The sequence below is a fragment of the Monomorium pharaonis genome, chromosome 5 (assembly GCF_013373865.1).
Source record: "Monomorium pharaonis isolate MP-MQ-018 chromosome 5, ASM1337386v2, whole genome shotgun sequence".
In the NCBI taxonomy this organism is placed as follows: Eukaryota; Metazoa; Arthropoda; class Insecta; order Hymenoptera; family Formicidae; genus Monomorium; species Monomorium pharaonis.
The window spans coordinates 11,721,301-11,746,424 of record NC_050471.1 but is presented as its reverse complement, the minus strand read 5'-3'; the positions used below and the strand labels follow the sequence as shown (position 1 = coordinate 11,746,424).

Sequence of the window (25,124 nt, the reverse complement as noted above, 5' to 3'; positions counted from 1 at the left end):
GAGGTTCCCTTATAAGACTCATTGTGTAAGGGTCCGGAAAATCATCATGTGTACTGAGATAATAATTAAAACTGTTTTAATAATTAAAAATCGACAATATGGGCCCAAAACCAGATATCCTGTGGACGTTCAAATATTGGCATTGATGGACGTCTGAAATCGGACATACGATCCCTTACGGAAAAAACACTACAAATAACACTTAAAAAAATACTCAAGTTGAGTATAATTTGGGGACTGTTTCGATTGCGCACATAAGCGATTGGACACAGTAGTATTTCCCGATTGGATACGACCCAATTGGACACGGACCCGATTGCACACGGACTCGATTGCACACCGATCCGATTGCACACGGACCCAATTGCGCACCGACCCATTTGCACACGGACCCGATTGCGCACCACCGTGTCCAATCGGGTCTGTGTCCAATCGAGTCCGTGTCTAATCGGGACTGTGTCCGATCGGGACGGTGTGCAATCGAGACTGTGTCCAATCGAGTCCGTGTCCAATCGGGTCTGTGTCCAATCGAGTCCGTGTCCAATCGGGTCCGTGTGCAAACGGGTCGTGTGCAATCGGATCGTGTGCAATCGGGTCGGTGCGCAATCGGGTCCGTGTGCCAACGGGTCGGTGCGCAATCGGGTCCGTGTGCAATCGGGTCCGTGTGCAAACGGGTCGGTGCGCAATCGGGTCGGTGCGCAATCGCTTCCGTAAGGGATGAATGTCCATTTCATGCCCATGAACATACCCAGACAACACGCATGTCTAATAGACGTCTTTAAGACGTCTTAAAAGAGACGTCTTTGAGACTTTACCAAAAGACGTCTTTATGACGTCTTAAAATCGTCTTATTTTAAACGTCTCTCTTAAGACGTCTAAAATACGTCTTTTTTAAAACATCTTCTTTGAGACGCCATTTAGACGTCTTTACGACGTCTGAGAAAGACGTTTTTAAGACATCGAATGACGCACATAACCAAATCTATCGTATGATGCGATCAAGTCGATTGACGTGCTTATCCCGTATCAATTTTTTGAACTCTTGCACGTATCGCGTGTGTGTTGGGACGTTTTGTCCCGGTTTGCTGTGTAACGCAGCCGAGTGTGGATACGTTAATACAACACAACTTTTTAACTCTCGTACGTATCGCGTGTAGGCTGTTATTGGAAATAATTAACACTTTCTGACAACAGTTTTTGACAATTAATAAACCGGACGATAATAATGTTGCGCTTAAGTTGCTGTAAAATATGTGACTGAATCCAGTATCTCTGTAAAATTCTGTAATTTCCAATCACGAAAACATGAAATAAAATTGAAATATGTAATATAAAATTTTTTATTTATAAAAAAAACTTTTTTTAATAATAAAATAAAAATAATGAAATATAAATATAAAGTATTTTGTTTAAAATAATTAAAAATAAAAAATAAAACTAGCTTTTGGAATCCCTGGCGGAAAAATTTTCTACAAAATTCTAAAAAACTACAAAAATTTATAAAAGTGTGTTTCAAATTTAGCATTTTTTTGTAAAAACTACAAAAAATGCTAGAATTAGAACACTTTTGTAAATTTTTGTAGTTTTTTAGAATTTTGTAGAAATTTTTTCGCCAGGGATGTCTAAAATAATTTTTATATAAGACGTCTCAAAAACGTCATAAATAAAAAAAATTAGACGTCTTTTAGACGTCTTAAAAACGTCTTAAATCGGGTCATAAGACGTCTTAAAGACGTCTAAAAGACGTCTTTCTGATAGTTTTATAAGACGTCTTATAGAAATATAAGACGTCTTTTAGACGTCTTTAAGACGTCATAATGTTCTCTGGGTATGGACATAAAATGGATACAAAATGTACGTTCATAGGATGTCCTGTAATGTCTGGGAATTCATATCTTAATTCATAATAAAATTTGCTTCTCTCTCTCTCTCTCTCTCTCTCTCTCTCTCTCTCTCTCTCTCTCTCTCTCTCTCTCTCTCTCATTTTGCCTTAAATAAGTTAAAGTTCAACAGGAACTCTCTCTCAACTGAGCTTCGAATTAAACTAGTAAGCACTCTGATACTGCCTCACATCGATTATTGCTGTTTGGTCTACCATGGACTTGGAAATGATTTAAATATCAAGTTGCAAAGACTTGTGAATTGCTGCATTAGGTTCATCTTTAGTTTGAGGCGAGATGAACATATCACGCCATTTAGACGTCGACTTGAGTGGCTTTCCGTCGAAAATAGGAGGCTGTTCTTCCTTGGTTGCCTGATTTATCGCATTCTCAATCATCAGTCCCCCTCATATCTCAGTGAACTCTTCATTCCTCTTGATCCTTCATTAAGAAGATCTAATCGCACAATGACATCATCACATATTTTTCATATTCCTAGTCATAGAACTACTTCATATCGTAATTCCTTTCATTTATCGGCGATTTATTTCTGGCATTCTCTTCCAGACAACATTGTTTCTGCTCCCTCACTTGCATCTTTCAAGACTCTCCTGCGATCACTTCTTCTAGTATCGGAGTTAGCATGATCTCTGCTGCACCACTGAAGCACGCCTGTTTACGCCTGTTAACCGTTATTTTTATTTTTATTTTTATTTTCTATTTTATTTTTTATTTTTACTTTTATTTCTAAACTTATTTGTACTTAATTTTACTTTTTTTCTTCTATTCTTTGCTTACTCTTGATTCTTAGTCTTGCTTTGACTCGTCCTTCATTGCGTTATATAGTTTTAGTTTATATTAGTTTTAGTTAGGTTAGGTTAGATTAGATTAAGTTAACCTACCTTGTATTCTTATGTTGCGTTTATTACTCTGCGTTTTATCTAACTTTTGTTCTTTATATTTTTTCTTTATTCCATGTAACTTATACTTTGCCCTTTAGCTTATGCTTGGGCATAATAAACATATCTATCTATCTATCTATCTCTTTCTCATTTGCCGATTTTTTTCCTTTGTCACTTCAAAACGCGCATGCTATTATAGATTTCACCCCGTGTCGATATATTATGAGGGTGACTTTACACGCGGCGTAACCTGCGTACGCGTAATCTGCGTATCTAGTAACTTCCCAGAGAACACTACGACGTCTTAAAGACGTCTAAAAGACGTCTTATATTTCAATAAGACGTCTTACAAAACTATCAGAAAGACGTCTTTTAGACGTCTTTAAGACGTCTTATGACCCGATTTAAGACGTTTTTAAGACATCTGAAAGACGTCTAATTTTTTTATTTATGACGTTTTATAGACGTTCTATTTTTGTCAAATTTATGACGTTTTGTCTTATATAAAAATTATTTTAGACATCTCTGGCAAAAAAATTTATACGAAATTCTAAAAAACTACAAAAATTTACAAAAGTGTTCCAATTCGAGCATTTTTTTGTAGTTTCTACAGAAAAATGCTAAATTTGAAACACACTTTTGTAAATTTTTGTAGTTCTTCAGAATTTTGTAGAAAATTTTTCCGCCAGGGATTCCAAAAGCTAATTAAGTTTATTATTTTTTATTTTTTATTATTTTAAATAAAATACTTTATATTTATATTTTATTATTTTTATTTTATTATTTAAAAAAGTTTTTTTATGAATAAAAAATTTTATATTATATATTTCAATTTTATTTCATGTTTTCGTGATTGGAAATTACAGAATTTTACAGAAATACTGGATTCAGTTACATTTTACAGCAACTTAAGCGCAACACTATTATCATCCGGTTAATTAATTGTCAAACTATTGTTAGAAACGTTGTCAGAAAGGTTAATTATTTCCAATAACAGTCTACACACGCGATACGTACGAGAGTTCAAAAAATTGATACGGGAATTGGCACGTCGATCAACTTGATCGCATCACACGGCATATTTGGTTATGTGCGTCATTCGACGTCTTAAAAACGTTTTTCTAAGACGTTGTAAAGACGTCTAAAGGGCGTCTCAAATATGTCTTAAAAAAAGACGTATTTTAGACGTCTAAAATAAGACGATTTTAAGATGTCATAAACGTCTTTTGGTAAAGTCTCAAAGATGTCGCTTTTAAGACGTCTTAAAGATGTCTTTTAGACATGCGTGTTGTCTGGGCCCAGAGAACATTACGACGTCTTAAAGACGTCTAAAAGACGTCTTATATTTCTATAAGACGTCTTATAAAACTATCAGAAAGACGTCTAAAAGACGTCTTTAAGACGTCTTATGACCTGATTTAAGACGTTTTTAAGACGTCTAAAAGACGTCTAATTTTTTTTATTTATGACGTTTTATAAACGTTCTATTTTTGTCAAATTTATGACGTTTTGTCTTATATAAAAATTATTTTAGACATCTCTGGCGAAAAAATTTCTACGAAATTCTAAAAAACTACAAAAATTTACAAAAGTGTTCCAATTCGAGCATTTTTTTGTAGTTTCTACAGAGAAATGCTAAATTTGAAACAGACTTTTGTAAATTTTTGTAGTTCTTCAGAATTTTGTAGAAAATTTTTCTACTAGAAATTCCAAAAGCTAGGTTTATTTTTTATTTTTAATTATTTTAAATAAAATACTTTATACTTATATTTTATTATTTTTATTTTATTATTTAAAAAAATTTTTTTATGAATAAAAAATTTTATATTATATATTTCAATTTTATTTCATGTTTTCGTGATTGGAAATTACAGAGATACTGGATTCAGTCACATTTTATAGCAACTTAAGTGCAACACTATTATCATCCGGTTTATTAATTGTCAAACTGTTGTCAGAAACGTTGTCAGAAAGGTTAATTATTTCCAATAACAGTCTACATACGCGATACGTACGAGAGTTAAAAAATTGTGTTGTATTAACGTATCCACACTCGGCTGCGTTACACACCAAACCGAGACAAAACGTCCTAACACACACGCGATACGTGCGAGAGTTCAAAAAATTGATACGGGATAAACACGTCGATCAACTTGATTGCATCACACGGCAGATTTGGTTATGTGTGTCATTCGACGTCTTAAAAACGTTTTTTCTAAGACGTCGTAAAGACGTCTAAATGGTGTCTCAAATAAGATGTCTTAAAAAGACGTATTTTAGACGTTTTAAGAGAGACGTCTAAAATAAGACGATTTTAAGACGTCACAAAGACGTCTTTTGGTAAAGTCTCAAAGATGTCGCTTTTAAGACGTCTTAAAAATGTCTTTTAGACATGCGTGTTGTCTGGGTAAATACGCAGATTACGCGTACGCAGCCCAAGAAACACACTAAAGTCAACAAAAAGTCAAAATGACTTTATTTTGATTCGAAATAGTCACGCATTTTTTGTATGACCAAAAATTGACTCTAGTATCTGCTACTTAGTGATGAAAAGATGACTTCCCAGATAGCACAACGAATTCGAAAAGAATTCTTTTTGAACACCCAAATTTGGAAATGAAGTCTTTCTACCCATTTCTGCACCAAAAAGATTCTTAAGTGTTCAAAAAAAGTTCTTTTGTATATCACCAATTCTGAGCCCCTTTTGTAATGCATATAAAGTTCATTTTATGTTCTATAAGAATTCGCATTAAATTTAAAATTATTTTTTAATAGTATTCTAATAGAACTTTATCGAGATACTTTTTTAAATTTATTAAGATTTTTTTAATAGTACAAAAAGAAATTGCTTTTTAATGTAAAAAAAATAATAAAGGATTTTTTTGAAATTTTAAGAAATGTTAATTTAAAAATATACTGCTACAAAAATAGAGAATTTAGTATATTATTATTATAAGTGAAAAACTCTTATTGTTACTATACATATATAAATTATGTATAAAATTTTCGTATATTTTATTGTAGATATATTATTGAATTAACATTTCCTGATTTTATATAAAAATAATGTACTTTTTTACAATTTTTTTTACAAATTTTTTATTAAACGCATTATTATATGTTTATTATAATAAAAAAAATATTTTTTTAGTTATATATCAAATTTATGACAAATAATTATTATCTAAATAGTATATAAATATTTTATGCTATTATATATATGTATATATAATAGCATAAAGTATTTATATACTATTTAGATAATAATAGTATTTTTGACTGAACAAAGACATATATATTTTTATGTTCTTTTTAATCAAATCAAAAAATGTGTTATAAAAATTTTATGCGTTGTCAAAAGCAAAAAAATAAAAAGACACTTATATTTGTTATACCTTTCTATAGTGTTACAGCTCTTTATAATAATTTTAATATTGACCAAATTATATATAAATTGATAATAAATTTGTATGTGGTATTCTTTTTAAACTAATTTCGAATCAATTATGTGAATTCATAACGAATTTGAATATTGAATTCTTTTTTAACTTATTTTGACTAAATTATGTGAATTTATAACAAATTTAAATATGGTACTCTTCTTGAACTCATTTCGAACAGATTATTTAAATTATTATAAAAAATAAAAAAAGGTAAATTCTTTTTGAACTTAAAAGGATCATCTGTGCTATTTGAGTTTACTCCGTGACGAAAAGATGACTAATCCTTAATTTTAATATATAAACGTCAGCTTATATAGAAATTATACTTATGGTACATTATGCATATGTAATAATTAATTTTGCAGTAGAACTATTTTTAGAGCAATACACTAAATTAAACAATACACTAAAATTATGGAAACTATAATACTAATATATATATATATATATATATATAGTTTGTTCAATTATATCTATTATAATTATAAGATATAAACATTTTAATAAATTTGTTTCACATATGTTTTCACTCTATAAATGTATTTCAAAAATTATTTTAACTATAGCAAAGAAAAACTCTGCACATTACTATAGTACTAAATATATTACAAGCATGACATTTTTTTGACGTCAATAAACCGTCAAATTTTGTTACCAAAAATCATCATTTTGACTTTTTCTATCATGATGTAATTATGACATCAATGTGATGTCATTTTGACTATAATGTGTTCTTTGGGAGGTTACGCCGCATGTAAAGTCACCCTGAATTTCGATCAATAAACGTCAAAAATTTAATCTGTAGTACGATATAAAATTAATATTTGTTATGTATGTATACATAAATATAAGTATATATAACATCGATAGAATTAGAAAAAAGTGAACCACGTGTAACATATAGAAAACAGTAGCAAACTTTCCAAGCAGGGAACTGGCAAGGAAGAAAGCCCATCCGTTTGCGAAGGAGCTTTCACAAAACCCTAATCACCGAACGAGAGAATGAAAGAAGAAAGATCGCACGTCCATGACATACAGTTTCATTGTAATTAATTTGCTGATATTATATTATATATTAATTTATTATGCCCTTGCAATCATACACTTTTTTTTTCTTAAATTAAAAAATTTTATACATACAAAAGAATAATTTATTCATTAAGCAAAATAATAACAAAGTACAATCAAATGTTTACTAATAACATATTAATGTTGCGCGTGATTTTTCTTTGATTGCTTAGAGTTGACGTAATCGAGATAGATATACATATTGCATACATACATACACACATACGCATGCGCGCGCGCGCGCACGCACGCACACACACACACACACACACACAGGGGCGGGGGGGGCGTAGATAAATGTATTCGTAATTGCGAGAAAAAAAGTATTGTACAAGCCACTATAATAGCAAATTTCTAGATCGAGAGAAACACATTATTCTTACAGTATTTCCCACACAAGTACGATCGTACAGTCGTAATTGATTGCTTTTCGCGGAAAAGCAAGCAAACACTTCCCGCGCTGTGCGATAATGAGAGAAAAATTGTGGAACAGCAGGAGAAACTTCGTGAGAGAAAGAGAGTACTATACGTACGCACTCGTGGAATCGTGGGGACAAAGATATAATTGTATATAGGATACGCGAGCACACGAATATCTCGGAACAAGTAGGACAATCTTCTCGGAGCCATTGTTATTCCTTTTACTTTTGTAAAAGCTAATCTGACTTACCATAATTCGTTACCATCATCGTTGCAGCCACGACAGAAATTAACGATCGTCAACTTAAATCTTATTTATACTCGAGAATATTTTTTGCAAAACTACGGATAAACTTCCGAAAGCGACAACCCTCTGCTTTTGCTGAAATTTTGTATATAGCTTCTTTTTATCTAGTAAATAAGATTCCCAAATGGATTTTGAGCGACGCGGCTCCCTCGCCCCCTTAATCCCCTTCAAAGGTTTTTGTTAATTATTTCATAAAGTATTAATTGTACGGAAAAAGTTGTCAAACAAAAAATGAATTTTGTAAAAAGTTTTACAAATAAAATCATATACATATTTTACGTAATTGCAACAGTTTAGTTGTTATTATCATAAAGCTGTTGTAAAATGAGTTATTAAGTGTTAATACCCCAAATAGCACAACGAATTCGAAAAGAATTCTTTTTGAACACCTAAATTTTGAAATGAAGTCTTTTTCTAACCCATTTCTGCACCAAAAGGATTCTTAAGAGTTCAAAAAAAGTTCTTTTGTATGTCACCAATTTTGAGTCCCTTTTGTAATGCATATAAAGTTCATTTTATGTTTTATAAGAATTTTTATTGAATTTAAAATTATTTTTTAATAGTATTCTAATGGAATTTTATCGAGATACTTTTTTGAATTTATTATGATTTCTTTTATAGTGCAAAAAGGAATTGCTTTTTGGTGTAAAAAAAAAAGATAATAAAGGATTTTTTGAAATATAAGAAATGTTAATTTAAAAATATACTGCTACAAAAATAGAGGGTATATTATTATTATTATTATAAGTGAGAAACTCTTTTATTGTTACTATACATGTATAAATTATGTATAAAATTTTCCCATATTTTATTGCAGTATATTATTAAATTAATTTCTTAATTTTATATAAAAATTAATGTACTTTTTTACAATTCTTTTTACAAATTTTTTATTAAACGCGTTATTATATGTTTATTATGATAAAAAAATATTTATTTAATTATATATCAAATTTACAACAAATAATATATACATATATATATATATATATATAATAGTATAAAGTATTTATATACTATTTAGATAATAATAGTATTTTTTACAAATAACAAATAACAAAGAGATATATATTTTTATGTTCATTTTAATAAAATTAAAAAATGTTATAAAATTTTTTTGCTTTGTAAAAAAAAAATAAAAAGACATATCTGTTATACCTTTCTATAGTGTTACGGCTCTTTATAAGAATTTTAATATTGACTAAATTATATAAATTCATAATAAATTTATATGTGGTATTCTTTTTGAACTAATTTCGAACCAATCATGTGAATTCATAAGAAATTTAAAGATTGAATTCTTTTTTAACTCATTTTAACTAAATTATGTAAATTCATTACAAATTTAAATATGGTACTCTACTTGAACTCATTTCGAACAGATTACGTAAATTCTTAAAGAATTAAAAAAAGGTGAATTCTTTTTGAACTTAAAAGGATCATCTGTGCTATCTGGGACCATACACATATCTATATATGCATAAACCATGAAAATGACAGAAATCATGAAAAAACCATAAAAATCATAGTTTTTTCCATTTATAAAGTCGTAAACCCATGTGGTGCAGAGAATGCTTTGCACACACACACACTCACACACACGGGGTACAAGAGGGGCTTTCGGCCCCACTCCCGCACTCACTCCGTCCAAGTCGCTAACCCATGTACACATTAATTGCAAACAAAGTAAAGTTCACATATGTTTGCAAATTTCCAATACAATGTACATGAATTAGCGACTTGGTCGGGGTGGGTGCGGGAGGGAGGCCGAAAGCCCCCTTGCACCTTCCCACCCGTGTGATGTGTGTGTGTGTGTGTGTATTTATATTTGCCTTTCTGCAATGTTTACAATTTTTCTCGTGTTTATTTCTTATGTTCTGTATTTGTGAATTTTCATTTTGAGATAGTCTTTTTCGATTCGTAAAATTTTATTATCAAGTTTTGCACTGTTACACTACGTAAAAATTTTAATTCTTACAAATTTTTTTGTCAATAACTTTTTAATAAACAACGAGCGACGGCTAAAATTTGTTGTAGATTACTCAGGACAGTGACATGTCAACGTCAAGGTGGTTGAAGTTGAGTCCCCTTTTGTCAATATTTACCCTTTCTGAAATAATTAACAAAAACAGTTTTACCTTTGAAAGGGGCTGGGGGGGCTGAGGGCCGCATCGCCCAAAATCCATTTGGGAATCTTATTTACTAAATAAAAAGAAGCTATATACAAAATTTCAGCAAAATTGGAGGGTTGTCGCTTTCGGAAGTACACCCAAAATACCACGAATAATATATTATTCACTGAATATATTTTGAATGTATATATTTATTCAAATTTTCTCATTCTCTCGTTGTATTTCAATTTCTATATTATTCTTATTATTAATACACATCTTTACTATATTACTCCGAGGCAAGCAATAGTAATCTTGTTATTTATAATTGATTTATTTTTATAAAATCTCTTCCACAGTAGAATTGATCGATTCTATTAATACTAGCCTGGCGCGATCGAGAAAAAAGATAATTCGTCTTCATAGTTCAAACCCTGGAAATCACGCATCCAACGGCATTCGATAAAGATTTATCCAACTGAAAAGTGATGCGTGAAATACGTAAAATACATAACATTACGCCTTAATCGCTTTCGCACTTGTTGCGTCGATTCTTTCAGCATAACAATGGAAAATTCTTTACCATCGAATGGTATAAAAACCAAGACAGAAATTTATCTTGAAACATTTTATTTACGTTACTTTATTGTTTATTTTATTTTATCATTTCTATATAAAACATGCGTTTCATATAATTGAGACAATTGTATTGCAAACGGCAGTACACGTAAACTCAAGAATCCGAGTCAAGAAAGTGCGAAAAAGAGATCTTATCATTCTTTGCAGTTTCCGTTCTCAGCACTGTTCAATTGTCTGTTGGTTATAAGTGTAACGTATTCGGCTATAACCCAAGTAGAACAAAAAAGATCATAAGGTCATATAAAAGTTATTTCAAGAAAAATCGTAATAATGTGATTTGATATAATTTTTGGTGACGATTTTGTAATGACTTTTTGATATCATAATGATTTTTATTACAATATCAAGATGATTACTTTTTTTACTGTGAAAGCAAACGAGTGAGTCCCAGATGCGCACAGATCAAAACGGACATCACCAATTAAATCCTATAAATTTATTCTAACATTAACTAAAGCAGTAATCTGATTGGTGATGTCCGTTTCGATCTAGGGCTACATTCCAAAACGTGCTTTCCGAGGAAAATTTTACTCGAAATATATAGTACACGTAACGTATCCTATATTACATCGAATAAAATTTTCCTCGGAAAAGACGTTTTGGAATGTAGCCTAGGACACTTTCAACCCCCCCCCCTCCATACACCCTGCCCTTTCCTTTCTACCTCGCCCTCCCCCTAATATGCAACGCTTAATATTTGTGATCAGATCACATTAACAATCAGCAATGTAAACAATTAACGCATATTGCCAAAATAGAACAAAAATTAAATAACAACTAAGATTTAGCACAGATTTAAAAATTATAGATTTTTTAACTACCGACATATTAAACAAAATTTGAGTCAGCAAAAATCTTTCTCGCATGTTTTTTTTTCTCTAAAAGAAACCTGCAATTTTCAAAATTTGAACTAAATTCGTAAACCTTATAGATAATACCCAGTGAACACATTTTATAGCGGCAATATAACATGGAAGGCAATATTACATGTAATTTAACATTGTTATTTTTGTGATATGTAGATGCTATATAACCTGGAAATAACCTATTACGTAACATTTGTTATACACAAGTAATATAGCTGTTATACATCGTTTTGGCGTTACAGTTATATAACAAAAATTGTATAATTGTAACATAACACGCTCGTATCAATGTTATTACGGAACAATGTGTCGTAGTTGACTCAGAAATCAGACAACATTATAACATCCTGAATGACAGATCTATTTGATATTTAAAAAAATTATTATAAAGATAATGTTTTCAAAAATAATGGTTTGTCTACAATTACTGCGCACAAAAAAAATGCACAAAATCTAAATTTATCATGTACTGAACAAAAACAGGATAATAAATGTACTATTCAATTTTTCTTAGAATTATGATTTATATAGTTAACCATCTAATTAATCATTTAAACGCTTCAAAGTATTAGTGCTAAATAGATAGCAATTTCCATCAAATTATTAAGCCCAGTGAACACAGTAATATAGTAGCAGTGTAACAGCAATGTAAACGAATACAACAGGTTACGTTACTCTGAAATTACACGTAACTTACATGTAAGTTACAATTTCCGACTCAGCAATACAACATGTTATAATTACATGTTATTTAACCGTTACACAACAGTTACAAAGAAAAATAAAATAAAATAAAAGTTTTATTTTTTTTTTAATTATTTTTATCAACAGCACATCCTAAATTTAGAATAAATTTTTATTAATTAATTAAATTTAAATTATGTTATTTTTTATTTTATTTTTACTTGCCGCTGCTAGGTTTGAACCCGGGACCTTGGGATGACGAACCTTGTACTCTACCTGCTACGCCAATTTAACTCATCGATATGGGTATTTGATATTGTCTACATATATCTGTATGTTATAAACTGACGCAACTATATTATTTTTTATAAAAGCAATTAAATTTTGCAAAACATTAAAAATAAATAGCATTAATTTATTTACTTATTATAATTTCATTGTTAAATTTATCTTTTTCCATAACCTTAATAATTTGATGGAAATTGCGATCTATTTAGCACTAATCTTTGAAGCGTTCAAATGATTAATTAGATGGTTAACTATATAGATCATAATTCTAAGAAAAATTGAATAGTATACATTTATTATTCTGTTTTTGCTCAGCACATGATGAATTTAGATTTTGTGCATTTTTTGTGCGCAGTAATTGTAGACAAACCGTTATTTTTGTCTTGAAACATTATCTTTATAATAATTTTTTTTATTATCAAATAGATCTGTCATTTAGGATGTTATAATGTTGTCTAATTTCTGAGTCAACTACAACGCATCGTTCCGTAATAACATTAATACGAACGTGTTATGTTACGATTATACAATTTTTGTTGAATAACTCTAACGCCAAAACGATGTATAACAGCTACCCACATAGCACATGATATTATACGAATATTATATACTCATACTGAAAGTACTGTAGTCGTACGTACCATTCCTAACATTCTAAGTATATTCGTATAACATCTTGATCAGTATATCATTTTTCATATGTTCTTAAGTTCATACTCAGAATGTACGAACAAACTACGATGCTTATACTGATTATCCGTACACTGTGATTATCCGTAATATATGAGAACATAAATAAGAACCTTGCGGTTATCTCATGTATAAAAATTTACATCGATCGCGCACTGATTCACACCCAAAGCGCTATCATTACCTTATTCTCCCTTGTAAACATTAATCTGAGCGTAAAACTGTCAACGTATATTCTGCAGAACATACTCAGTTTAAGCGCTACCTACGGCAGTGTCGGCGGTTCCCACAGTGTCCCTAGCTGTTTTGTCTTTCCGATGAGTTTACGTTTGCTGGGTTGCACGATTTCGCAAGAGATTCTTTATCCAAGGTAATCTTTCCCTTATGTCACGCAATATTGATATTTATATTGAATACATTACTACAAATACTTACAAAACTAAATTATGTAATATTTTTTTATATATGTAATGATTTTCTATAAGTCTTGTTAATAAATTTGAGGTTATCTTGATTGCTGCTGAGATCTCAGAAAGAACTTATACGATGAATAATATTGTCATTACCTACTAACAAATATTGATAACATAAATCGTAAGCGGTTAATGTTTGTGCATTAATGAACAACAGGGCTGACAAAGCATGTCTCGCAAATTAATTATTTCTATATCTTATAATCAAAGATGGGGTGAGGAGGGAAAGAGAGATAAAGAGAAAAGGTTGCGAGCCACGCTCCATCAGCTCTGTTGTTTATTAATGCACAAACATTAACCGCTTACGATTTATGTTATCAATATTTGTTAGTTATGACAATATTATTCACCATATAAGTTCTTTCTGAGATCTCAGCGGCAACAAAGATAATCTCGAATTTATTAACAAGACTTATGAAAAATTATTACATAATTTAGTTTTATAAGTATTCTAACTGTACGTTATCAGAATTATGTTCTATTATTCGTAGGAAGCAGCCGAAGAACTGCCGAGGTGTCTCAAATTAGTTTTATATCCGGACGATGTAAAACCGGATAAAAATATTAAGGACCAGTTAAGGAAATATTTGATTTTTTCAGCGTAATTGATTGTAATATTGTTTTGTAATATGGTTGGTTGCAATATTGTTTTGTAGACTAAAATGAAATAATAAATTTATTTCAAAGTTGCATAAAAAAATTCTTTTTTAATAAAATTCCACGGATACGCCTATCTAACCTATAAATCTGATTCGATGTGAGCGCGCGCGTATAGGCGTGTAAATGTATGCGTGCATATACATGATCGACCATTCCCTGACGATTCACATACTATACAGATACTGCGGGATATTCGCAGGTACGTACTATGCCGTAGGAGAAGCGAGACATAGGAAGATACTTAGTTTGTACTGTAGTATATCTCAGTACGTATCTCGATTGTTCCCAGTATCTACGCAATCTACTGTTCCGATATCCTGCGGAACGTTCTCAGAATCCACGTGTGCTATGTGGGTATATCACTTGCGTATAACAAATATTACGTAACAGGTTATTTCCATGTCATATAGCACCTACATATCACAAGAATAACAATGTTAAATTACATGTAACTTCCATGTTATATTGCCGCTATAAAATGTGTTCACTGGGAGGTTATGAAAAAAGATAAATTTAACAATGAAATTAATAAGTAAATAAATTAATGCTATTTATTTTTAATATGTTTTGCAAAATTTAATTGCTTTTATAAAAAATAATATAATTGCGTCAGTTTACATCATATTGGTATTATATGTATAAGACGATAACAAGTACCCATATCGATAAGTCAAATTGGCGTAGCAGATAGAGTACAAGGTTCGTCATCCTAAGGTTCCGGGTTCAAAACCTACCAGCGGCAAGTAAGAATAAAATAAAATAATTTAATTTAAATTTAATTAATTAAAATTTGTCCTAAACTTAGTATGTGCTGTTGGTAAAAATAATTTTTAAAAAATGAAATTTTTATTTTATTTTATTTTTCTCTAGTTGCAGTTTAAAGATAATCGATTTAAGAAATTTTTTAGATATCAGTTTCATGATATCTCTCTGTTTTCAAAAAACGGCGCATTGGTTAACATTTTGACATTATTATGTTATCTTTTAGAAGTCTCTTTATGTTATCATTTTCAGAAACAGGATATGCGTATCATGCGTGAAACGGAACGCATGTAACTGTTGTGTAACGGTTAGATAACATGTTATATAACATGTTATATTGCTGAGTCGGAAATTGTAACTTACATGTAAGTTACGTGTAACTGCAGAATAATGTAACCTGTTATATTCGGTTACATTGCTGTTACATTGCTACTATATTACCGTATTCCGGCTAAGTGTCAGGTAGAAAAATAATTAATTAATTACAAAATAAACTAATGACTCACAAACCTTTTTAATTGCACTTTAAACCTCTTCATACAAAATACAAACGATTACACATAGCAATTATTTAAAAAAACGTTCACTTCCGGTCAAGTGTGCGCAAATATCACAGAGCCGTATTAAGGTGAAAGCACATAAAATTACAGGAGCTATAAGGCAGAATGCACAAGCCATAGCGCATGCGCTATGGTATTATTTTGGCTGTTTTCCGCTAGGTACACAGATGACACAGTGTAACACTTGCTCTGTCCTTTCTAGCTGCACTGTTGCACTGGTGCAATAAGTTAAAGTAAGACAAGTATATTTTTTCTCATTCTAACTTATTGCACCAGTGCAACAGTGCAGCTAGAAAGAACAGACCAACAGTGTTCATTAGTGTGAGAAAGAACATATCAGTGTGTCTCACTCACACCAGTGGACACAGTGTTACACTGTGTCGCCTATGTACTTAGCTAGAAAACAGCCTTTATTTGTCCATGGCAAAATGTAATACTATGGCTACGGTCCACTTGACGCTACTAAAGATACTGGGCCTGGGGCTCGATTCTTGAATTTATTATTCGTAAGAGAAACGTAATTTGCAAATTCTGTTCTTACAGAAAAGTTAGAAATTTATTGGCTATCGTATGGCTATTAACCAATAAACTTACAACTTTCTGTTAGAGCGAGTATTTGCGTATACGTTTCTCTTGCGAATGACTTCAAGAATCGGGCCCCTGTTCTTTTTTGCTGCACTGCTGCACTGGTGCCATAAGTCAGAGTCAGAAAAAATATATTTATTTTACTCTAACCTGTTGCACCAGTGCAGCAGTGCAGCAAAAAAGAACAAACCAACTATAACAGATAGTTTGTTCGCGTCGTCATGCTCCGACATGCTCCTATTCACTCCAACGCATTCTAATAGGTTGGCGTCATCGGAATCAATGTATTGGAGTGCGTTGGGGTGAATAGGAGCATGTTGGAGCATGTGACGCGAACAGACCCAGAGATTCGCCAATGTGCCGTCTTGGGGTAAAACCGGATATCGGATATGACGTTCTCGATGGCGGTTTATTTTGATTGTAAATGCAAGAATACAATATATATATTTTTTTATTTGTAGTTATTGATATTTAATAATCGTGAACAAAATAAATATTAAAACACAATATATTTTAAAAAAAGGTTTAGGCATATTTCATTAATTTTCCCATGTAAGGTTAAGTAATATAAATTAATTATTAAGAAATTATATATTATTATATATAAATATATATTATGTTTATATACACATTATGTATTATAAATATAATTTAAGCATTGTATTTAGACTCGTAGAAAAATATGTGCAACCTCAGGTTTCTCTCTGATTTTATATTCTATTTGGTAGACACGTAGACACTCTGTTTTCTTTTGACAGGTGACAGGTTAGGTCGGCTAGGCTTTCTCTGTCAGTTATATCTATCTTTCTCTCTCATCCGGTTATACCCCAAGCGACGGGAGCCAATCAGAAATCGTTAATGCATTGGCGAATCTCTGTTATAGTATCTCTAGACGCTACAAACGTTTCGAAGCATTCTTTGATTGGTCAATTCGTAAAAATCTTTGTTTCGATTGGTTAATCAAACGCTTCGAAGCATTTGTAGCGTCAAGTAGACCGCAGCCTATAGCGCATGCGCTATGCCTTCTGCATTCTGCCTTACGACTCCTGTAATTTTATGTGCTTCTACCTTGAGCATCTTAAAGATGGAAGCACATAAAATTACAGAAGTCGCAAGCAGCCAGTTGCAACTTGCGACAGCCAATGAGCGTCTAGTTTCTAGTTAAAGCTCAACAATCATTGGCTGTCGCAAGTCGCAAGCAGCCAGTTGCAACTTGCAACAGACAATGAGCGTCTAGATTCTAGTTAAAGCTCTACAATTATTGGCCGTCGCAAGACGCAACTGGCTGCTTGCGACTTCTGTAGACAAGGCTTTAAGACAGAGAAAAACGTAAGTCGTACATGTCGTAGTATACTATTCTAGACTCTAGGGGTGCGTTCGGGGAGCTCACTATTAGCGCTACGTAGCACTACCGCTGTTCGCGGAGACGCTGGATAGCGCTATCAAAATTATGATAACGTCACTGTCCGTAGCGTTTGACGTCATAAACGCGCGCTATCCATGCTACTGCTTCAGAGGTAGTGCATGGATAGCGTTTGGCTCAATCCCCACTATTGTCTGTTTAAACATCACGTGCTATCTCTTAAGGTTAGAGAAAATTTATGCGTGATCTTGAAGAAAGAAAATAAGAAATTGTTTATATGTCCTAATGAAAATTTAATTAAAAATCTCTCTTTATTGAGAGAGAGAGAGAGAGAGAGAGAGAGAAAGAGAGAGAAAAAGAGAGAGAGAGAGAGAAAGAAAGAAAGAGAGATCTATTTCATTAAAATTTATTAAATTTATTAAAATTTCTTAATATATACTCATTTAAATTTGTTAAAATTTCTTAAAATTCATAAAATTTATTTTATTACATTGTTATTTATTATATAAATAAATTTTATAAATTTTAATAAATATTAAATATTAATTTTTAATAAATTTTAATAAATTTTAATGCATTTTAATAAATCTTAATAAATAATAAAAAGGGATTGTTCGCGATCGCTCGCATGTGCCGGATGGCGTCCGCTCACGAGTAATGTCCACGAGGCGATTCCGTGTGAACCGTCAACGAGCGCGTGATCTATCACGGATGCCTTTTCGGTTCGATCTCAGGATAGTCAGTCTCGTCTTGTCGTGCGTACTCGAGAGTCGCAGCTCCAACGCAATCGGAGCCTTTTGTAATGCAATTATTGTAATAGTTATAAGTGAGAGTGAATTACATATATGTTTCAATCGAAGAGCGTGTAGTGACTTAATAGTGCCTGCTTTCCTTGCCCATCGCTGACGCATGCGATATTCCCACCAACACCGGCAAATTTCACACTTGCCGTGTGCGTGCGAGCATCGAACATTTTTTTTGGTCCTTCGAGCCGGATCCAGCGGTCCGGTGGTTTTACTATAGTGAGTGAGTGCTGTGAAGTGTTCGGTGGGAGTTCTACAGAACAGCGTTCACGATGGACGCTCTCATTACATCGCAAACTGAACTGTACGGGCGCATCGCCCGAGCCATCGACAACTTGAAGAAGCTTGGCTCGGCTAACATCACCATGGGTGTGGTCGAAGCACGAATCAAGGCACTGGACTCGACGTGGTCGAAATTCGAGTCACAGCACGACACGTTGACTCTCAAATTCCCCGGAGAACTCGGTAAGTCGAGCTATGCACGGGACAATCTATTCGATCAGGCTGAGATGATCTACATTACGCAGCGGGGTGCTCTGATGGACTGGATCGCCGACTTTCAAAGGGCGAGTCGGAGCACGGCGGTCGAGGCGTCAACCGCGCCGCCGGAGCGTAATCATCTCCCGCGGATAAATTTGCCTCAGTTCTCTGGAGCCGTCGAGGACTGGTTCTCCTTCAGGGCTCTCTTCCTATCCGTGATTAATAAGCAGTCTACGATCTCCAATGTTGAAAAACTGCACTACCTGCGGACGTCTCTGAGGGGGGAAGCAGATAAGTTGGTGCGCGATCTTCCGGTGACCGGTGATAATTTCGAGAGGGCTTGGAACACCCTCAGCGAATATTACGAAAACAAGCGAGTGCTGGCGCGCGCCAACTTCGCCAGTTTCACGGCACTTCCGAAGCTGAAGAGCGAATTGGCAGGCGAACTCCGTCGCATCTTCCAAGGAATGACGAGCACGGTCAACACCCAGGAGAGCATCGGCCGTCCCATAGCAGCCAATGGAATGGACCTCTTCGTGCATCTTGTGGTTGAGCTTCTGGACGCAAGGACGCGGCGCGATTGGGAGTCCGCCATCAGCTCGACGGCCGAACCACCGAGCTATGACGAACTGAGGATCTTTCTCATGGAAAAGATTCGCACGCTCGAAGCATTGGCACCGGCTAAGGTCGGAACCGAAGGTCCCGCCAGCGCGACCAAAACGAGCACCCCCCGCGCCGCCAAGTCTCACCATGTCAAACAAGGACCAGGAGTGGGGGGCTGCGCCTATTGCAAGGGTTCTCACTTCGTGATGTCATGCAGCGAGTTTCGAGCGAAAACGCCGAGTGAGCGACTCGCAATAACCGCCACACACAAACTGTGCACAAACTGTCTCGGGAATTATGCACTGGCCAAGTGTCCGTCGACAAAAACGTGCATCTTGTGCAATGCCAAGCACCATTCGCTTCTCCATGGAGCACCTGCAACAACCCCTCCTGCGATGAGCGGGGCCACGTCGCTGGCGGCGACGCGGCGGGATGAAGACCATAGGGCCATTCTGCTGGCCACTGCGCGACTCAAGGTCAACGATATCCATGGCTTGCCTCACGATGTGCGAGCGCTGATTGACCAGGGTTCGGAGGTGTCAATCATCTCCGAGGCGCTCGCTCAGCGCTTGCGACTGCGGCGAACCAAGACGGCCTTCACGATCTTTGGTGTCGGACCCAGCTCCAGCCATGCTCGGGGCAAGGTCACGTTACAATTGATGTCGGCGGTGACCGGAGCCAAGGTCTCCGCTGTTGCTGTGGTGCTGCCGCGGCTGTCGTTGTACCGGGACAAAACGGACCGAAGATCCACCTCATGGCCACATCTCCGTGGCCTACCACTGGCGGACCCGGAGTTCATGGCCAACGATCCCGTGGAGCTCCTCCTCGGGGCTGAAGTGTATTCCAACATTCTCGAGGACGGGTTGTGCAGGGGCAGTCCAAGCGCGCCCATCGCTCAGTGCACCGTCCTCGGGTGGATCGTGTCCGGCGGTGTGAGCTCGGCGACCGGTGGCAGCCCTATTTCGTGTCAATGCACTGTCGATCAGGAGCTCACCAGACTTGTGCATCAGTTTTGGGAGCAGGAAGCTGAACCCCGGAGGCCCGCGACCCTGACTCCGGCGGAACAGCAATGCGAAGACCTATTTTTGCGAACGCACTCAAGAGCGCCATCCGGCCGCTACATGGTGCGGTTACCGCTGAGGGGGCAACCTGCCAGACTCAGCGAGACGCGACGACCTGCCGAGCGCATCCTCAGCGCCATGGAAGGTAAGTGCGCTCATTCCGACCAATTCGGAGAGTTGTACCGGGCGTTCATGAGAGAGTATGAGGATCTTCAACACATGACCGAGGTGCCACCGGCCGTCGAGGGCCGAGCCGTGTGCTATCTTCCCCACCACGGAGTCCTTCGACGGGTGGGCTCCACTGCCAAGTTGCGTGTGGTGTTCAATGGCTCGCAGGTGCTTCGCGATGGTGAGTCGCTGAATTCTTTGCTGCTCGTGGGCGCAAACCTATTGCCGGCTCTAGCCGATGTCATCCTCCGGTGGAGATGGCATCGGTTTGTGGTTGTGAGCGATGTCGAGAAAATGTACCGACAAATTCTCGTGCGTCCAGACGACCGCGATTACCAGCGTATCTTGTGGCGGCGCAGTGCGAACACCGACGTGCGCGAGTTCCAATTGAACACCGTTACGTACGGTCTCGCGTGTGCGCCCTTTTTAGCCATTCGAACACTTAGACAGCTGGCCAGCGACGAACAGCAGAGATTTCCTAAGGGGGCGAGCGCTCTCCGGCGGGATTGCTACGTCGACGACATCCTGACCGGCGCGAGCACCATCAGCGACGCGATTGCGATCCAGCAGCAGGTGCGCGGGTTGTGCATGGCGGGCGGCTTTCCTCTGCGAAAGTGGGCGACCAACAAGGAAGAAGTGCTCGATGGAGTTCCTCCCGAGCACCGATTGCAGCGAAGTGATCTTGCATGGGAACCAGAGTGGCACTCAACTCTCGGCCTGCGCTGGCACCCTGCCGAGGACTGCTTCAGCATAAAACTAAATCCCAGCAATATCACTCGCTTTACCAAGCGCACGGTTCTTGCGGAAACAGCGCGACTATTCGATCCGCTTGGATGGCTTGCTCCGGTGGTGGCCCGTGCGAAGATTCTCATCCAATCTGCGTGGCTGCAACAACTAGACTGGGATGCACCCTTGCATTCGGCCGAAGCGAAGGAGTGGCGGACCTTTTTCGAGGAGCTTCCGCTGCTCCGAGATATTCGAGTTCGTCGTTGGCTCGGCAGCGACATCGACGGGGCGTGCGTCGAGATTCACGGCTTCTCGGACGCGTCCGAGCGTGGTTTCGCGGCCGTCGTTTATCTTCGCGGCACAGATCGGCACGGACTGTCGCTTTCGTTTCTCCTGGCGGCAAGGACGAGGGTCGCGCCCGTGAAGCAGGTCTCGCTGCCGCGACTCGAACTGTGCGCGGCCGCGTTGCTGGTAAGGCTAACGCACCACGTGCAAGATACTCTGGGGCTGACAACGGCTCCAACTCATCTATGGTGCGACTCTACCGTGGTTCTCCATTGGATTCGAGGCCATCCATCGCGGTGGAAAACGTATGTCGCGAACCGCGTGTCGCACATACAGCAACGCCTACCGAACGCGACGTGGCGCCACATTCCGGGAAAGGACAATCCCGCCGATTGTGCCTCGCGGGGCGTCTCACCGCGAGACATGCCGCGCCACGCATTGTGGTGGACGGGGCCACCTTGGCTCATCGAGCCCGCGGCCTCGTGGCCAAGCGAACCGATCGCCGGACCGGATTGCTCGCTCCCGGAGCAGCGCGCCGTCGCGAGCGCTGCGACCCTTGCCGTGGTTGCGGAGCCAGACCTGCTTCTGCGATTTTCGTCGTGGACCCGCCTTCTCCGGGTAACATCATGGTGCTTACGCTGGCGCGGCTCCAAGATGAAGCGCACCGACCCGTTCCTCCACGCGGAGGAAATAAAGGACGCGGAGCGCAGGTGGTTCCGCATAACTCAGCAGCTGCATTACGCAGCGGAAATAGCCGCTATGAAGCGGGAAGGACCGCTGCCTCATCGCAGCCAATTAGCCAATCTGCACCCATTTCGAGGCCCCGACGGAATCCTGAGAGTGGGAGGCCGCCTCAAGCACTCGCTGCTAGCATATGACGAGAAGCACCCCATTATCGTCCCTCCGGCATCGCAGCTCACCAAACTCCTGGTTGAGCATCATCACCGTCGCACCCTGCATGGGGGAGTGCAACTCACATTGGCTGCGGTCCGGCAGGCGCACTGGATTCCTCAAGGAAGATCAGTGGTCAAGGGCGTTATAAACCGATGCAACACGTGCGTGCGTTGGCGGGCGGCCGCTCCGCAACCGCCGATGGGCGATCTGCCGGCGTCGCGAGTCACCCCTGCGCGCCCATTCAGTCGCGTCGGTGTCGATTACGCCGGTCCTATTCTCATGCGTACGACCAAAGGGCGAGGCCACAAGGCGCACAAGGCTTTCATCGCGGTCTTCGTGTGCATGAGCACTCGCGCGATCCATATCGAAGCGGTTTCGGATTACTCTGCCGAGGCGTTTCTCGCGGCGTTCCGTCGGTTTGTTTCGCGGCGCGGGCTTCCGAGCGACGTTTTTAGCGACTGCGGCACTAATTTCACCGGCGCAGACCGACAGCTGCGGATCCTTTTCAGCGCATCGGCTCCCGACGGCCGGCACGTCGCTGATCGCGCGGCAACGCTCGGAATACGGTGGCACTTTAATCCCCCCTCTGCGCCGCATTTCGGAGGCATTTGGGAAGCGGCCGTTAAGTCGATGAAACACCATCTCCGACGAGTCATCGGCGACGCGACACTAACGTTTGAGGAGATGTCCACGTTCCTCGCGCAGGTAGAAGCGTGCCTGAATTCGCGGCCGCTGCAAGCGCAATCGGACGATCCCACCGATTTCGGGGCGCTTACCCCGGGGCACGCTCTCACTGGCGCTCCACTCATAGCCGTGCAGGAGCCGCTTAGCGATGCGGCCGCGTCTCCCGGGACGCGGTGGCAGCATCTCCAAAAAATGCGGGACCACTTTTGGCAGAGATGGTCTCACGAGTATTTGCAAGGCTTAACGGCGCGATCGAAGTGGCTGAAATCCACCCAGGCGCCCCAGATGGGCGCGCTATGCCTCATAAAATCCGAGACCTCGCTGCCAACCAAGTGGCCGCTCGCTCGCATTGTTGAAATGCACCCGGGGACCGATGGGATCGTCCGAGTGGTGACGGTTCGCACCGCGACCACCGAACTTGTGCGCCCGCTCGTGAAAATCGTTCTGCTGCCCGGGGCGAACGAAAATCTCGGGCCAGCAAATGATCAACATTGATGAAAGCCAACGCGCGTATCACGGAGCGTTCTGAGTGCTAGTGCTAGTCAGCTGTGGCGGTCGAGCGCGCGGCGAACTCCGGCAGATCCGTGTGACGCGCTCCTTCCCCTCTCAAGAGCACGGTATCAGCGCGGCTCCCTTCGACACGTGGAAGGCACATTTCGGCACCGCGGAGCCGAGGCGGGCGGCATGTTCGCGATCGCTCGCATGTGCCGGATGGCGTCCGCTCACGAATAATGTCCACGAGGCGATTCCGTGTGAACCGTCAACGAGCGCGTGATCTATCACGGATGCCTTTTCGGTTCGATCTCAGGATAGTCAGTCTCGTCTTGTCGTGCGTACTCGAGAGTCGCAGCTCCAACGCAATCGGAGCCTTTTGTAATGCAATTATTGTAATAGTTATAAGTGAGAGTGAATTACATATATGTTTCAATCGAAGAGCGTGTAGTGACTTAATAGTGCCTGCTTTCCTTGCCCATCGCTGACGCATGCGATATTCCCACCAACACCGGCAAATTTCACACTTGCCGTGTGCGTGCGAGCATCGAACAGGGATCAAATAAAAAAGTTTCTGTGAAATATTTCATTAATATATTTCTATCAAGGTGATCAAGACTGGATCTTTAAGTTTAATATTATTTTTCATCAAAATATGTATATAATAATATATACTATTTTGATTTATTACACTGCATGTACTGTTTGTCTTAAAATACAATCTTTTTCTGTACCAATTGCAAATATGTAAACGACTTAAGTATCATTATTATCAATTAAATTGATAACGTAATCAAATATTATTTTAAAATTTTAGTTTAAATAATTAATGCAATTCAAGAGCGACAGTATACGACATAGTGAAAAAGAACATAAATTTACATTAAAAAATTATATTAGGCATAAAGCTTCAAACATATAATATTATGTAAAATAAATATTAATTAATTAATTAATTTGATTTTGAATTGAGATAGAAAAATGGAACAAAATAAAAATTTATAGGAAATTGTTTAAATTATTTTATTTTATTACATATAAAATAATTTTAATTAAAGAGTAATATAATAATAATAATAATATTTATTGCTTTCCCATGCGGGGTACAAGCAGACCTCCGCTCCGCTTACAATCAGTCTTCGCTTTCTCTTTATCTTTACTTAATCTAACATTCGCCGCTTGACTCACATTCACACTTGCACTCGCTTGAGAGAGAGAAAGAACATT

The 25,124-nt window shown here is 37.7% G+C and overlaps 1 protein-coding gene and 1 long non-coding RNA gene across 2 annotated transcripts; both read left to right on the top strand.

Annotated features, from left to right (window-relative positions):
- Positions 1 to 13,204: 13,204 nt before the first annotated feature.
- Positions 13,205 to 14,350, top strand: LOC118645634. The gene is made up of 2 exons (XR_004963323.1): positions 13,205 to 13,668; positions 14,263 to 14,350. It is a non-coding gene; the product is annotated as an uncharacterized LOC118645634 (long non-coding RNA).
- Positions 14,351 to 18,776: 4,426 nt separating this feature from the next.
- LOC118645588 lies at positions 18,777 to 23,900 on the top strand. Its single transcript, XM_036286967.1, has one exon. It carries the CDS (start codon positions 18,777 to 18,779, stop codon positions 23,898 to 23,900), a length of 5,124 nt encoding a protein of 1,707 aa, XP_036142860.1.
- The last annotated feature ends 1,224 nt before the right edge of the window (positions 23,901 to 25,124 follow it).